Below are 17,603 nucleotides of genomic sequence, written 5' to 3'. Positions count from 1 at the left end.
CCAAAGCTTTCGTCAAGACTGGTATTGATAATCACACCACCACCTTTTGAACCATTCTGACTAATTATGTCTACTATTGGAGATTTTTTTTCAGGTCTACGCTGTATCCCGCTGAGTAAACACCTGGAAACTTGTTGGGGAACCTCCCGTTAGGTTACCTTACTTATTCACTTCAGAGAATTGTGCCTTATATTTCAAAATAGCTATTTTATACAAATGTTGTTGCTTCGAGACAGTAAATCAGTATCACATTAATAAGCTCCATCTAGAAAAATGGAACACAGACAGACACTTGCAAAACCGTTAAGTATCATTAGTTAGCCGTTTTACAGTAACTGTATATGCTTATCAAACTGTATTTCAGTGTCAATGACAGTTAAAATTGTTTATAAATATATTGTAATAAGCGACTATGGAATACCACGTTGAACATATTTTGTTTGTTGATTTTAGCTATCGGCTGAGGATAATATCGTATCTATGTATTACAAAAATGTTATTGTAATCAAGATAGATATTGGCGGATATCATATAACTAAAGTAATCATTTTTCAATTGTGATAGGAATTATTATAAATCTATGCGACCAGCTATGTTCGGTCACTCCGTGCTTGCTCCGTTGTTCCATAAGTGCTTACACATTCTCATTGGCGCTGTTTAGTGGAATTTAATCAGAATGGTAAGATATTTTTTTTTTATAATTATCTTTATAATTTGATATGGGCAAGTACAGTGTGTTTATTTCAAGTGTATATAGGCGATTGTATATAGCATAAACCTAAATTTAATAAATAAATAAACTAGTTAAGAATTTAGCACACCGTTGAGTTGAGTAAAAAGATTTGTCCATTTTCCAAAAAAAAAGTTCATTTGTAAAATGTATGTAAATCTCATTATTTGGTAAATTCATTTTAGATGTGCTGCTACTTATTATGAGACTTTATTCGATGATTATTATTTTAATTTTCTCTTCTTGTTATATCAATTAAGTTACGTAGACCTATTTTTTAATTTTAAAGTTTCTTTACATGTTCTACTTATTAAAGACTCTTTCAGCAAAAGTAGTATTGTATATTAAAAGCTAAGATAATATATTTAAACATGTTTAAAATATATTTTTTTAAATATTAACACAAAGTGGTACGACAAGTAATCAATAGAAATAAGTTCATTAAAAAACACGTACAAAAATAATATATGAACTGAGAATAAGTGTACTGAGATCAAATTTTTATCAAACTTTTATCAAGAAAGAAAATTTAAAATATATTACACTTCAGATATAGATTACGTTAATGCTTTACTGCGTTTGCAATGTCACTTTATTGGAGAGATCTTTTGTCGGCTTTTAACACGCATCAAACACGCGGCCCGCCTTTCTCCTATACGATGTTAATAAAACCCCTCGCAGTATATGTCAAAAAACATTAAAGGTTTATGACTTGATGTTTAATTTTTTTATATATGTAGAATTAGATTATAGTGTTATAGTCAAGTTGGGAAGTGGCAACTAAAATGAATAACCGGATTCTCTTAAGGAGATATTGTGTAAATATAGAAATATATGTATATAATAAGGTAATAAATATCCAAAGAAAAAAAATATTAAAAGAAATGTATAAGATGACAAAAGGCACGGACCATAAGTCTGTAGTGTAGAATTAAATTTAAAAAAAAAAATTACAAACACTTAATGATCTTCATATCTTGATGTTTCTGATATCTCAAAAACGGTAAAACCGAATTACACAACATAGAGAAAACAATTATTGATAATGGCCATTGACCACTTCTATCGACTATCACTTTTTTGTTAAAAAAATAATTCTTTATTAAAAAGTTTCGGCTTCGGCTGAAAACTTTATTTCGGTCGAACTCCAGGTTTCAATAAGAGAACCCGCAAGGGCTATGAGAGTTCTAATAGCATATCAGTAATTCTAATATTAATCAGTACCATGTTACGGTATGGTTGAAAGATAGTAATCTAAATTATTTATTATTACCTACTTTCTATCTTCTTAAGCTGTTTATATTATGTTATCAGTTACGTTTTTGTCATTTCATTTAATTTAAAGATATATAATTTTAGTAATCTTAGATTATTTTAATAAAATCCACATAGAAAATGGCACACGTGCCGTGTGAATGTGATTCGAATAATTTATAAAAAGAACTATACTTTAAGATATTTAAAGAATTAAAATATGATTTCATTTCAAGGGTGACGTTATAGAACAGGGCGGGAAAGTCAACCCCGCTTTTGAGTCCTCGGAACCCTCCGCAGAAATACAAGACAAACAGCAGTTGGAAAAAGTCAATGAAAAGCAGGTGTGTGTTATAGCTTAGATTTGTTGATTTATATAAAAAAAACAAAATTCCAGTCTAATGCGAGCCGAAATCGCCCACCGAGATCAGGACTGTAAGGTCAACAAAAAGTACAGATTTAGAAAAAAATACTACTGATTTAGTAATCAGTAGTATTTTTTTCTACGAAATATCTATAATACTTTTACTTTTTGGATTTTATCCCTACTTCACTTTTATAAGTTATTCAGAACAACTTATAAAAGTAAAAGAAAAGGTTGATGAACGGGAACTTCGGCCTACAATCCTGAAATTTGTACGGAAGCCTTGGCGGGCGAGTCCGACTGTCACTTAACTCGTTTTTATATTTATTTATTCCATAATGTTAATGCAATGTTTTTTAAATTAAATATTTAATTTAAATATTTATTGTACAATATAGCAAGACGTTGAAGAAGGTGAGGGAAGAGCAACATGGGGCAACCAACTAGAATTTCTTATGTCCTGTATCGCTTTATCTGTGGGTCTTGGTAACGTGTGGCGGTTCCCCATCACCGCATACAATAACGGAGGCGGAGCTTTCCTCATCCCATATATTTTAGCTCTTATATTAATAGGAAAGCCTATGTACTATCTCGAATGTGCTATTGGACAATTTAGTTCTAAAAATGCTATTAAAGTATGGGCACTATCACCAGCTATGAAAGGTAAAAATTATATTTCAATATCTTTTAATGAGTACAACTAATTCAATATTACTCAATCATTGATATCACTATATTTGTTATCAGTTTTATTATATGTTATAGTGACGATAATAGTGGATAAGAGTATTATTAACACTAATTGTAAATTCCAGGAGTCGGTTACGCGCAGACTCTGGGATGTTTCTACATTCTATCCTACTACGTATCTATCATAGCGTTGTGTATTTACTACTTTGCTATGAGTTTTCAATCGGTCCTGCCATGGTCTGTTTGTGATGAAAGCTGGACTGATTGCGTACCATCTGGTGAGACGGAAAATATTGTCATCACAGAAAACTCATCTATGAGCGCTGAACTGTATTTTCGGTAACTATTTTATGTTATGTTATGAACTAAATAATTGTAATTTAAATCTTTTGAGATATTATTTGATTTTGCCTATAACAATGTCTTATTTAATAGAAAAAAAAATCGTTAATTCATATCTATCGCTCAAGAGAAATGCTGTTTTTCCCGCGTAAATCCCGATACCAAATTCCGGGATAAAATATTAGCCTCTACCTTTCTGTAAAAATCCAATTGAAATCGGTTCAGCATTTCCGCAAATTAGCCCTGACTAACAAGAAAGGTAGACAGTGAAACTTTCACTTTCAGATTTCATTTAAATATAATAATGTTTATTACAGTGAAACAATTCTGCAAATTAACGGTGGCCTTGAGGAAGGTCTTGGTAAGTTGAGATTTTTTAAACGTTACTAAATTATTATATTATAAGTTTTTATGAATCCCTTAATGTACTTTCAAGTAGTCTACTCTTTTAGTGGTCGTTCAGATACGCGGTTACAGCCCGATTACACATACGCGCTGTTAAAAACCGCAAAATTGTAATATATATACAAATGAGCGGTTGCGCTTAATAGTCTCGATATAGTGAGTACGGAATCGCGTAGTACCCGCAATTTATGCAAAAGAACGATTGCTTTAGGCTCCATAGTAATAGAAACGTATGGGCCTCGCACGTTTTATTTAGTTACGTCTGAACGATAATTACTAATCTGTAGATTTTTCGATATTAGTGTCGTAATTGTTTCGGCCTTAAACTGAAAATCCTATATATACAGGGTGGAATTGTCAGCACCAATTTAAATGAAACCACAGTTTTAACTACTCTATAAAAGCCTAATATAATTCAGAAAAAAAATAATTCCCAAAAATGAAAAAGTTATTTTTTCAAACAAAATAAATAATAAAATTATCGTTTTAAAATAAAACGCCATTTGTAAAGTATAACATAGGCACGCACACACTGACCTGTCAAAGCGGCAACGTCGCACGCGTATGTGTGCGTCACACGAAATACAGGTATGGATAGAAATCGTGAAATGAAAAAAAAATCCTACGTCAAAACTGTTGAGGTAACTTGATTAATTTTTTTAGCTCTGGGTTTGAAATATTTTACCCTATATGCAGTTTCAGTAAAAGAAGCGCTGCCTCTTCCACCCTGTATATTTTTATATATCGAAAATGAAAAAGTAAAATATAATCTATGTTTTTATTAATATTAACTTTCATATTACAATTTTTGTCCACAGGTTTACCTATTTGGTACTTGACTCTCTGTTTATTCGCCGCGTGGGTCATGATTTTCATTATTATTTCAAGGGGCATTAAAAGTTCTGGCAAAGCATCGTATTTTTTGGCTATATTCCCTTATATTGTTATGATTATACTTTTAATTAGGTAATTATATTTTTTTTATATTTTATGCACCTACTTTATTTCATTAATATATTAATGATTGATTCGAGTAGAGATTGCCGTGATCCATCAAGATTGCGACAGCTGTTTTATTTAGATTACATTCAAATTATAGCATCATTATATAAAAATATTATCATATCACTATTAAAATTATATCCCTTTGGAACTTTGCAGTACCTGTCTCCTTCCTGGATCCGGAAATGGTATCCTGTTTTTCTTGACACCTCAATGGGATAAATTGGCCGATCTTAACGTAAGTTTTTTCATAAAATATAATAACAAAATATTAATAGTAATTTTGCATTAAATATAGGATTTTTAGGCCATTTTACTATAATTAAAGTTCTTTTTAGCGGACAGAATGAACACATATATATTTAACAGGCATACATAATATGTAGACACACTCACGTAATACGCTCTGGGTGCGCGCGCAGCATGCACACATGTTCATTGCACATACATACATATATATTCAAATTCACAAAAATTGTAACTTAATAAATTATTTTGAAATATAATTAGAAATTAAGTTCTGAAGAGTAACTTGGATGAAGTATTATCCTCTCATATTTGCACTCGCTTAATATCTCAGAGAACAACTTCAAAAGTATATCTACTTTAAAAACAAAGATTCTTGGGGTTCGAATCTCAAGCATCATTAGCTTTTACCTTTGCAAATTGTAACTAGTTTCTATACTTTTTTTTTTGCATTATTAATATATTTTCGTAGTCACGTAAAAAAATATCTGTTATTTACAGGTGTGGTACAGCGCAATTACACAAGTATTCTTTTCTCTAAGTATATGTACTGGACCACTGATTATGTTCTCTTCATACAACGGTTTTAGGCAGAATGCCTACAGGTGAGAAGACTCTTTTAGTTTATATAATGAAAAAAATGAAAATTGTAACAACGCTGTTAACGGCGCCATTACGTGCTACGACCTTACCGATATTTTTGTATTTAAATCATTAAAAATATTAATAACAAAATATTAGGGTTTAAAAAATGAATACCAAATAGATGCTTCTATTATATTTCCTTTTTTATACCAATAGTATATTTTTACTAACAGAGACGCTATGATTGTCACCACTTTGGACACGTTCACCAGTTTGCTCTCTGGTATCACCATTTTCGGCATTCTCGGTAACCTGGCTTACGTACTTGATCAACCTGTGGGAAGTGTAATCGGTACTGGTGGTACAGGATTGGCTTTCATTTCTTACCCTGATGCTATCGCCAAGACTTTCCAACCTCAGGTAAATGTCAAACATAAAACTTTTTTACTTATATACTCGTAATATAACCACCCAATTTACCAATGAGTAAAATAAGTATAGTAAATAAAGATTAAAGAAATCGTGTTTTACTAAATTTCAGCTATTCTCAGTACTTTTCTTCATTATGATGATGGTTCTCGGAATAGGATCAGCTGTGGCTCTCATCACCGCAGTCAATACTGTCCTTATTGATTCTTTCCCTAAAGTAAAAACAGTATATATGTCGGCGATCTCTTGTACTATTGGTTTTGCTGCTGGTCTCGTATACGTTACACCTGTAAGTAAGCTGATGTCATATAACTAATGCTAAATAGAAATTTTATGTATTACCTAATAATATTTTTTTCAAACAGGGTGGTCAATACGTCTTAACGATCACTGACTTCTATGGTGGAACTTTTGTAATCCTATTCTGTGGTATTGCTGAAATTATTGGAGTGTTTTACTTTTATGGTAATTATTATTATTTTATTATTATTTATTTTATATTTGGTTATTTTTATTTGTTGAAATATGTAACATAATATATATTATTTCGTTTCAGGCGTAGAAAATATATGTTTGGATTTAGAATACATGTTGAATATAAAGACCTCTGTATACTGGCGCTTCTGTTGGGGTATCATAACTCCTGCTATGATGATAGTAGTATTCTTCTACGCACTTATTGCTGGTGAAGAATTAGAGTTCGGTGATTATGTGTTCCCTCAGGCAGCATATGGTAATTATTATATTATTTTATTATCTAACTAGCGGCCCCAGCGTGGCTTCACCCGCTGCTTTTCGATTTAATATTATTTAGTACTATTTAGTAATCTTCTATTTGGTATTAGTCCTGGCTTTTGTTGCCAGTGTTTGCCTTTTGACACAATTTACTCCACTTTGCTCGGTCTTCAACATCCTCGGTAGTAAAGGCAAGGCTGCATCGCAAAATCCAGCCTTCTTTTCCTTGGCCATCCAGGGAGTTTAAGTCCAGGGACAATCATTAAGAACACTTCCTTTCGACATAGTTCTTCGAGTCGGCGCGCAACGGGCGCCTCGTTACGACTCACTCCCACCTCAGTTTCTTTATTTCGGTGACGTGAAGCTCCTGAGTGTACTGAGCTAGTGATGACCAGCACTTGCTGCCGTATAAAAGAACCAACTCCGCCACCGGGACTACACTTTTGTATATCAGTTTTTGCGCTTTGACCCATGCAGATTGATTCATCCGGTTTCAAGGAACCCGAACTTTAATGTGACTTTACGGCAACTTCAGGATCTATACGAATAGTGCTTGAGCCCGGGCTCAATTTAATATTGTTTCATAATGACTTGTGTACGCACGCACTGCAAACGTAGGTGTACCTGCGTAAGTCTCTATCTGGCCGGGACGCCGGGACAAAAAGCATGTACCTAGACCTACCTACGAGTATATACCTATATTATGCTATACTTATACGTTTTATTTTTATGCAGTTGCTGGATACTTGATGTTGGCCCTGGGAGTGTTTTTCGTTGCACTATTTATGGTCACATCCGTCATCAAAAATAGATCTGCTGGTAGTATAGTCGATGTAAGTAAAATGTAAATTTTCATATCATATTTGAAGAACTGCTTCGAAAGCTGTCGCATTTTGATTCAATTGATAGTAAAAAATAAACAATTAAATTAATTAGTATTATAGTTTTAATAATATTATATTAGTTTAATTAGTATTGCAAAGAATCTCAGAAATAGACATATAATTATATTATATTAGTTTAATTAGTATTGCAAAGAATCTCAGAAATAGACAGAAGATAGAGATCCACTAACATTTTGTCTACAAGTTGTTGTAATAATCACGAGGGATATTTCCTAAAAAATATGTTGTTAAGTCTATTTTTCTATTTTTAGATCGTTAAGAAGTGCATAAATAAGAAACCAAGTTGGGGACCACTTAACGCTGATAATCGTAGGGAATGGCTGCTCTTCAAGCAAGATGCTAAGAGCGACCGCCTTCAGGTGCAAAGGAATTGGTTTAGCCATACTTGGATGGTTCTGAGTGGATCATATAGACGTGGAAAGTAATTATGGAAAAAAAAAGATTATTTCTATTAAATCACATATAATAGTATTAAAACAAAACATTAGTGTACTATACTTAATTGTAATATACTTAATTGATCTGGATCTGGTTATGAATTGACGTGTATTTATTTGTATAAATATAAGTTGGATTGTTATATATACTTAATAAAAACAATAATTTTTAAGTCTTATTTTTATTACACATAATATTACTTGAACACAAAACAATTATGCACAACATCCACTGCGTCTATCAAGACACGCGGCAGCGTGTGCAGCCAAGTTAAAGGTGGAAACTACTAACTAATAAACGTGTATTTTACACGAACCATTTAAAGCTATTTATGAGCTCTGTACAACTCGTAAACCACGTATTACTTGTATGTAATTTAGCATATTTATTAAAAATCCCTGGTTTGCAATTTATATAAAATATTAAAAATATAATTCAAATTCTTATTAATATCTTAACAAACTCTTAGATGACCTAGAAAATTGATGTTTGGAACTAAGGTAAGCCAATCTTGGGGCACAAGCGTATGACTGTAAACGAGACAGGTTGGACGTTCGATTTCTACTAGAAGAAAAAAATATTTTATGTTTTCATACTGGTGTCGAGATAAACCGCTGCGTTGAGTTCCATCACTTAGAAATTGAAAAAAATAAATATTTTTGCTCTCTATTATTGTTTTCAAGTATCCGTTTTTAAGTATTTTTACTGTTTTATTATATAAGAGATAAATATCCGTATAGTTTAAGCGGGCGAAGCCGCCCAGGTCGGCTAGTAATATATAACATTTAACTTGGCTCTCATTTCACATTTATAGTTTCGATGAGATTGCAATTCACATATGCAACTCATTTAAGATGTCGCTGTCTTTCAAAGTTATTTGTTTCTCCACTATAATGTGTAGTTCGTATCTCATATATCATATACAAATATTACTTACAGTGAAGTATTAGTGATTTTTTTTGTAGAATCATAAAATAACAGAATGGTAAGATATTTAAATTTGTATTTCATATCATATGTATATTAAAGGAAAAAGTAAGTCAAAATTAGTCAAATTTAATATTTAATTGTAAAAAGAATTATGGTTTAAATTATACTTTTAAATTACTTTATTGATATATTGTTGAATCAATTATATAAATACATTTATAAAGATATAAGAGACTGATTAAGGGTACTTACCCTCGACCAGCACTAACTGTATACAAACGCAACGGTTGTGAGTTCAATTTCCAATCGGGGGAATGAATTATTACTTATTAATATTTTCATTTCCTCACTCTCTCACTCTCTCAAGAAAAAGCGTGGTGATGAGGTGGTGGCCTGATGGGGTGGAAAGTGGGAACGGAGTGTCATAATACTAGGTTCCCTCTGTCTACCCTGCCATAGGAGGGAAGGTGAAAGGAAATTAAATAATGGTTACAGTAACTGTCAGTCGCTGCAATTAACAATAATTGTGTCTTCATTCAACACGACAGGAGTGGAGAATAAAATAAATTGACTTGCACGTGCACTTTATGTTTAAATACAGTCGTTAGACAGCACAAAAGTATACAATGTTCCATTCATACTTAGAATCACGAATTTACGACGTCACTTAATTTTACATAATAAAGAACACTAAACTACAAACGTTCTAGTTCAATGCATTTTCATAGAATATAGGGGATAGTAAGGTATATTGGACTATCCAAATCCAATAAATATGGACCATCCTTTTAAACCACCAACCACCAATTTTGTTGCTCATCAGTCATTTTTGTTGTCTGTCTGTATTATTTTGCAAAATCTTTGTTTTGTTTGTTATTTTTGATGAAAATGTTGTATAACGTTATATATTTATGGACGTTTGTAGATTATATTTATTATTTACTAGTGTAGTTACTAATCTAAGTATGCATCAAGCAAACTCACTTTGGGTGACGTTTTCTTAAAACAACAGACTTTGCAAGCCGTTGCTTAGCAACGCGTAGCGACGATTGTTAGTAACATGGCAGAATAAATTGCATGCCAAATTAATAAGTATTTTAATATATTGGTATATATCGATAATATTACAAACATGAGAAAAAAAAGTATCCTATGTTCATCTCGCGACCCTCAAGTATCTCTATATGAGTATTTTATCACAATTAAATTAGCGGTTTGGCCCTGATTGCGTAAAAGACAGACAGACAGAGTTACTTTCGAATTTATAATATAGGCGTGGATATACATACATATACAGTTCAATACAAAACAATTTAGTGTTATATATGTATTGAAAAATAATATCAAGTACTTTGTCACTTAAATTATCATTTACCTAGCAGATGGGCAACGAAAATCAAAATCAATCTGGAAAAGTGAATGCTGCGTTTGAAATTACCGAATCTCCTAGTCATAAAAGTCCAGAAGTTCCAGGTCAATTAAAAGTTAATTTGGTAAAGCTTCATACCTCAACTATAACTATATTATACTATACTATAACTCAATATTTTTTGTATCGTTGTAAATTTATATTTCTAGAATTGTAAAGATTTAGAAGATAACCAACCTGAAAGAGCTGTTTGGGGAAACGAAATTGAATTTCTTATGTCTTGTATCGCGACGTCTGTTGGTCTCGGAAACGTTTGGCGATTTCCTTTCACCGCCTACCGAAACGGAGGTGGAGCCTTTCTTATACCTTACATTATAGTACTTATTTTTATAGGAAAACCTATGTATTATCTAGAGTGTTATTTAGGTCAATTTAGCTCAAAGAATGCAGTTAAAGTATGGGCACTTGCACCCGGATTGAAAGGTAATTGAATAATTAGGTAAAAACTAAAATTTAATATGTTAAATTAGCTTCACACTGTGCAGTAGGCAGAGAGAATCTAGTGTTAGAACTAGACCATCCCTCCGTTCCCCATTTCCTGGAGGCATTGCGTGCTGACAGGCGGAACACAACTCCGCAAACTCCGTAAATAATTAAAATGAGAATGTATTTCATTACATAAAAAAGGAAACTTATAAATTTACATGTTTCAGGAATTGGATGTGCCCAGTCTTTGGGTTGTAGCTATATTCTATCGTACTACGTACCAATTATTGCATTATGTATATTTTATTTCGCCATGAGCTTTCAATCAACCTTGCCATGGGCTGTTTGTAATCCTGAATGGGAAAACTGTGTTCCCTCAGGCTTAACTAAAGATATAGTCTTATCAGAAAACTCAACCAGTAGCGCAGAATTATATTTTACGTAAGATATGTGCCTATATTTCTATTACCAATTTATTATGAAATGGACAATTCTACGTCAACTTATATAAAAACTTTTTTATCGTAGTAAAACAGTTCTTCAGTTAAGTGATGGAATTGACGCTGGTCTGGGTATGTTTTGTAATAAATATATGGACATTTCTTTAAAAAGCTTATTATTATAAGTTAATCTTGTTATTTATACTTTTATTGATTCTCAGGATTACCCATTTGGTACTTGGTGTTATGTTTATTTGGAGCGTGGTTCATAGTTTTTCTAATAGTGTCAAGAGGTATTAAAAGCTCAGGAAAGGCGTCATATTTTTTAGCTCTTTTCCCTTACGTTGTTATGATTATTCTTCTCATCAGGTAAAATATAACATAAACATTTTATATATTTCTATATATAAAAACCAAGAGAAAAATAATCCATTATAAATTAACTATAAACAATATTTTATTTTTAGTACATCACTATTACCTGGGTCTGGAAATGGTATTTTATTTTTCTTCACGCCGCAATGGGAAGCATTGGCTAGTCTTAAGGTAAGCGTACCAAAAAAATAATGTGATAACGATGACGATACCCACTACCCCAGTGGGTATCGTCTGACTGTTCTTTACAGTCAGACTGGTGTTCTACTGAATGAATTATGGAACGAATTATCTATAACTAGCGGCCCGCCCACGGCTTTGCCTGTGTGAACTACGTTATTATTAATTTCTGACTCCATGAGTACCTACGTCCTATAAGTGACGTCCATGTCAAATTTGAGACTCCTAGCATTTGTAATAACGAAGTTTCATACAAACTTTCAACCCCGAAAACAACCCCTTAGAAGTCGAATACTGCGTATTCCCGTCTTAGCGAGCACCTACATCCTATAAGTAACTTCTATGCAAAATTTGAGATTCCTAGCACTTATAGTTTCTGAGATTTCGTGATGAGTGAGTGATCTTTCGATTTTATATATATAGATTTCGATATAACTTTAGTTTTGGCTCTCGTAAGGGCGAAAGTGTAGCAGCGTAGCAGTAACGTAGCGTAGCACTATCTCGAATTAGGGTGGAAAGTAGAGAAAGCGGAGTGTCTCAACATTAGGTTTTGTGTGTCTACCCAGCATTGCAAGATAAAGCTGCGACATATTTGATTTTCAATACTAGTACACCTGATGTAGAGCTATAAAAGACCAGCAAACTTTTATGAAATATTAAATTGACGTCACTTACCATGCAATTTCTTCAAGGAACGGAGAACGGAGTTTTTTTTAAATTTTTTTTTATTAAATAATATTTTTTTAGATTATTAACAAAATATTTAATCTTTATAACTCGGACGGTGTTTCCCCCAACAAGACAAAAGTTCTCTATGTATATATTGTATTTGTATGTATTATGTATTGTGTATGTATTCTCTACCTCTTATAAGCCGGAAAAATCTTAACATAATTAACTGTTTTTTTTTGACATATTTAAGGTATTTATTTGTTTTTATCAGGTGTGGTATGCAGCCGTTACGCAAGTTTTCTTTTCGCTTTCAGTATGCACAGGACCACTAATTATGTTCTCATCGTATAATAATTTTCGTCAAAATATTTACAGGTACAGTGATATTTTGGTATATATTATAATTATTTATTTATAACTCAATTGATTTTCAGCTTAGATGCTAATGATAATCTAATGGTATTTCTTTAATACTTATTCTTAAATCTTCTAAATTTTACTACTTAAAAAAATGAACGTAGCGTTATTTGAATCCGCACCTCTTGGAAATCATCCAAACGCTCTAAACGAAGCCAAACGTTCTTTAAAATAAATAAATAATGCAAATAATAAAAAAAAATTGTAAAAATCTCACTACAGAGATTGCTAACAGCGTAAATAATCGGAATTTTCTATAATTGTTTTTTTTATAGAGATGCCATGATTGTCACTACTTTGGACACATTTACAAGTTTGCTATCTGGCATTACTATTTTCGGTATTCTGGGTAATCTAGCGCATGTATTGAACCAAGAAGTGGGTGATGTAGTTGGTACTGGAGGCACTGGACTGGCTTTTGTTTCGTATCCTGATGCTATCGCTAAAACCTTCCAACCCCAGGTAAATATAAACCCCAAGTATATATAAATTATAACATATTTTAAAATTTTATTTATACTTGTGTAAATATCTTTGTACTTGCCAGACTTAGTCATCGATCGTTATATTCTCCATTTTCTGCCAATTTAAAGCAACCAACTAAGTAGAGCAACGTTTTTGTCTAACCAAGCAGAGGGAACACTAGTACAGATTTTTTTTTCAATTTCATATAGTATAAATATACTTTTTATTTTTATTTATTTTATAAATTTCAGGTGTTTTCAGTTCTATTCTTCTTGATGATGATAGTGCTTGGAATTGGTTCTGCTGTGGCTTTACTCTCAACAGTCAATACAATTCTTCTTGATGCATTTCCTCGTGTGAAAACCATTTTTCTTTCAGCATTGTCTTGCACAATAGGCTTCGCAGTTGGTCTTATATATGTTACGCCTGTAAGTTATTATACTAAAAATATTTTTTTTTAGCTTCACACTGTATTTCGCACATCATAGCACGGTAGGCAGAGGGATCCTGAAAACCTACGGTTAAGACACGCCGTCCCCAACTTTCCGCTGAAATCTGGAAACATTGAGTGTTGAGCGGAACTCAACGCCGCCGCTAAATGAAGTTTTTCAAGTTAATAAGTTATACTTCCCGTTGATCTATAATCCTGAAATTGGTACGAAATCCTTAGTGGGCGAGTCTGACTCGCACTTGACCGGATTTTTTAATCAGCCATTCTATCTTAAAAATATGTGTTCCGTTTTAACCTAGCTCAGTGAATAAAACGATAAAGTTCGTTTATTTTTTATTTCAGGGTGGTCAATATATTTTAGAGCTCACCGATTATTTTGGTGGAACATTTTTGATTCTCTTTTGTGGTATTTTAGAAGTAGCAGGCGTGGTTTGGATTTATGGTAATAATAAATATATCATTTTCACTATTTAGCTTCTTCTAGTTGGTGCTAGTGGATCAATTTGCATTAAGTATGTATGTAATATATCTCAATTTAATCAAATACGTTCACTTATTGCTCTTTGATGTGTCGCTAACTCGCTATTAAGTTTTGGTACATTTAAATTTTAATACGTTTCAGGAGTTGAAAATATCTGTTTAGATCTAGAATTCATGTTAGATGTTAAGACATCATTCTATTGGCGATTCTGTTGGGGCATTATAACACCAACTATGATGATTGTAGTGTTTATATATGCCATAATAGGGGCTGATTCATTGGAATTTGGTGATTTTGAATATCCCACAGAAGCTTATGGTATGTATATAAAAGATTTAAGTTTAAATTTGAAAAACTTAAGAAAACTGATTATCTGTAAAGTCGGTTTACGGATGATAATTTAACGTAATAAGAAGATATTGATGAAAAATTGCATTCTTTTATGGATTGAATTAACTTAAATGATTTTTTTTGTTTATAAATTATCATTTACGAGTACAAAACTCAAATATTTTACTTAAATAATGCAGATTAATTATAAGAAACAATATGTTATTTAATAACAAGTAACATAGAATGGACTGATGCGTTACCGTGACAGGGAGTCATGACGCTATGACGTCAAAAAAATTACCTTTCAACGGTAGCCTTGATGCTCCGATATTAAATATATATATATATATATATATATATATCAATACTTTCAATAGTTATCAATTATCTTTTTGACATATAACATATGCAAGTAAAAAATAGTTAGGTTTACCTATATAAGTATATAAGTAGTGTCTCTATATTAAATAGCAGTAACACATATGAAACGCAAATTATATAATTTTAATATTGCATATCTTAAATGTAATTCTATTATATTTGTATACCTAATAGTATAGAAGTTTATTAATTTTTCAGTCGCTGGCTACTTCATGGTTATTACGGGAGTTTTGTTTGTCCCTGTGTTTATGTGCACAGTTTTATATAAAAACAAGTTCGATGGTAGTTTTATAAACGTAAGTATAGCAGTAATACAACTCCTTTATTTTTAGACATTATGCCTGGAGGAGCCCCAAAGACGCATGGAGGTTCTATAACTCTCATACTCTACTGACTACCTACTGAATGATCTAATATGTACAAATAATTAACATGCGAATATATATATTACTAAATGGTCCAAAGAAAAAACAGGTTGTCAGTAAAATAGCACATACCGAAATATCTTTGTCTTTAGGCCAATATTTTATAGTTTTTTTTTCAGCTTCACACTGTATCTCTCATAGAAGGTATAGAGAGAGAGTAGTGTTAAGTCCCTATTTCAAATGAGAATGTCAAATATTTCATTTCCTCGAGTGGGACTCGAACTCACACCCTGTCTCATTTACAGTCAGACTGTTGTGCCCCTGTGCAACGACTGGCCTCAAATATAATATATTGTTACAGATTTTAAAAAAATCATTACATAAGAAATCATCTTGGGGACCTCGACCAACAAATGTTCAAAACGAATGGCGAATTTTTAAAGAAAACGCTAAAATGGAGCGGCTGAGTAGGAGAACTTCTTGGATTAATCATTATTGGCAAATATTAACTGGAGGATATAGACGTGGGATTATACCTAATAACAATTGAGCTATAAAATTTATCTTAATATATTAATAAATATATATCTGTTTTTATTAATTGATATAAAATTTACAATGATAATTTTTCCCATTAAAACCAAATTTCCTAAAATAAATTCCAAAATTTTTACTCTATCAAACTAGTACGAAATAAATACTAAAGATTATTTCAAATATCAATTATTCTGATATTTCCATATAGTAATTCATTCCTCCCCGAGTGGAAATCGAACCCACAACCGCATTGGCGCCCTGTCTTGTCACTTAGATCGATGATTATGGATGCTTCGACTAATGTCAACTTCTTATAACCGTCGGATATTTAACTCGATATTGAGGACTTTTACCAAAATTTCCACGTTGAATTGTTTTATTGTTTGCAAGTTATTTGTTATAAAATGAGAATTAGCGAAATGTAACCCTGTATAATTATCAACATGGGTTTTCATAGAGGAAAAAAGCAGAAGTAGTAGTTTTTTATGAGGGGAAGTCCGGGCAATTAGAATAGATCAGGCAAAGTGAATACCTCTCATTATTTCAAAAGAGCACGTTCGTACAAGTCCGTAGTTTACTATGAGGTCACCCCCCTCCCCTCAGTCGTAAACTAGCAGAGTTAGCGCAACATCACGCGTCATTTGTGAAAAAAGGAGAAAAATAAAAAGTGATAATTTTTACGTAATTATAAGATACGTATATTAATTATTACGATTGTGCTTGTAGTGTTACTCTTTTGGAATTATTATTAGCGTAAAGTGCAAGTTCTCTTCTCTTGTTGAAATTCTGCGATATTCATTAAGTAGTTGCATGTGGCTTATTTCTTTGTGATAACTGATTAGTTGTTCATTTTATTCTTTTTGTTATTTCTACTTAAATTTTATGTGTAATTGTTCCTAGTCTAATTGCATGTTCACTTTGTCCTTTGGCCCTATCCACTTAACCCAGTGGGTTGAGCAAAGCGGATTGCAGTGACGGTTGCAATTTAATTTAAACTTTTGAGCAAAGTTTTAAGGTTATAATTTTTTTGTTAATAATATTAAAAACATTAATAAAGACTGCTTCTGTCACTATCTTATATCTAAGTCTATTAAATCACATTCCATAGTCTATCACAAGGTTAGGATGTCCGCTTTGCCCGAATTTCCCCTAATCATCAAAAAAAAAATATTAGTTGTAATTAACGACTAAGAAGCCGGATCTGATATATTTGCAACCATTCGCAGTACACTTTTTTTTCTCCACATACTTTAGTGTCTCGTTTATCACAGATATCTGTACTGGTTTCTTCACTACTTCGTTCACGATGGAATGAAGAGTTTAATTATATTTATTTTTAAAAAGTATAACAAAACTATTTTGTATTTTTTAAGAGATCAAGGAAAACACTGAAATATAAATTTATGAACATTGGAATTAAATCTCGCATAAAAATTTTAATGTTCTCTAAACATTTTAATATATACCTAAAATATATTTCATTATTTATATAGAATCTATATTCGTGGGTCGCGAGAGATTTTAATGTCAAATATTTATATATACCATTTTATAACATCACTAGAGTTGGCGGAATACAGTGGACTTGCAGCGTCT

General features: G+C 32.0%; 2 protein-coding genes across 2 annotated transcripts; both read left to right on the top strand.

The window, feature by feature from the left end:
* Window positions 1-530: 530 nt before the first annotated feature.
* LOC146531437 (sodium-dependent nutrient amino acid transporter 1-like) lies at window positions 531-8,297 on the top strand. The gene is made up of 14 exons (XM_085198088.1): window positions 531-679; window positions 2,221-2,328; window positions 2,747-3,011; window positions 3,164-3,377; window positions 3,698-3,741; window positions 4,604-4,751; window positions 4,947-5,025; window positions 5,535-5,638; window positions 5,852-6,038; window positions 6,160-6,336; window positions 6,413-6,512; window positions 6,604-6,780; window positions 7,518-7,615; window positions 7,939-8,297. Exons 1-14 carry the CDS (start codon window positions 677-679, stop codon window positions 8,110-8,112), a joined length of 1,878 nt encoding a protein of 625 aa, XP_085054214.1. The 5' UTR covers window positions 531-676; the 3' UTR covers window positions 8,113-8,297.
* Window positions 8,298-10,437: 2,140 nt separating this feature from the next.
* On the top strand, window positions 10,438-16,020 carry LOC146531436 (sodium-dependent nutrient amino acid transporter 1-like). The gene is made up of 13 exons (XM_085198567.1): window positions 10,438-10,548; window positions 10,634-10,907; window positions 11,138-11,351; window positions 11,439-11,482; window positions 11,572-11,719; window positions 11,818-11,896; window positions 12,849-12,952; window positions 13,270-13,456; window positions 13,711-13,887; window positions 14,253-14,352; window positions 14,533-14,709; window positions 15,304-15,401; window positions 15,832-16,020. Exons 1-13 carry the CDS (start codon window positions 10,438-10,440, stop codon window positions 16,018-16,020), a joined length of 1,902 nt encoding a protein of 633 aa, XP_085054693.1.
* The last annotated feature ends 1,583 nt before the right edge of the window (window positions 16,021-17,603 follow it).

Source organism: Heliconius melpomene, chromosome 15 (assembly GCF_056956725.1).
Source record: "Heliconius melpomene rosina isolate 202511_hmr_F chromosome 15, ASM5695672v1, whole genome shotgun sequence".
NCBI classification, from domain to species: domain Eukaryota; kingdom Metazoa; phylum Arthropoda; class Insecta; order Lepidoptera; family Nymphalidae; genus Heliconius; species Heliconius melpomene.
This window is presented reverse-complemented; position numbering and strand designations above follow the sequence as displayed.

Bases quoted from the DNA above. Each gene is read 5' to 3' on its own strand.
- LOC146531436 (XM_085198567.1), top strand. From the start codon at position 10,438: ATGGGCAACGAAAATCAAAATCAATCTGGAAAAGTGAATGCTGCGTTT. The intron at 10,549-10,633 runs GTAAAGCTTCAT...TTATATTTCTAG, and splicing joins GTCAATTAAAAGTTAATTTG to AATTGTAAAGATTTAGAAGA. The intron at 11,483-11,571 runs GTATGTTTTGTA...ATTGATTCTCAG, and splicing joins TGGAATTGACGCTGGTCTGG to GATTACCCATTTGGTACTTG.
- LOC146531437 (XM_085198088.1), top strand. The intron at 4,752-4,946 runs GTAATTATATTT...GGAACTTTGCAG, and splicing joins ATGATTATACTTTTAATTAG to TACCTGTCTCCTTCCTGGAT. The intron at 7,616-7,938 runs GTAAGTAAAATG...TTCTATTTTTAG, and splicing joins CTGCTGGTAGTATAGTCGAT to ATCGTTAAGAAGTGCATAAA.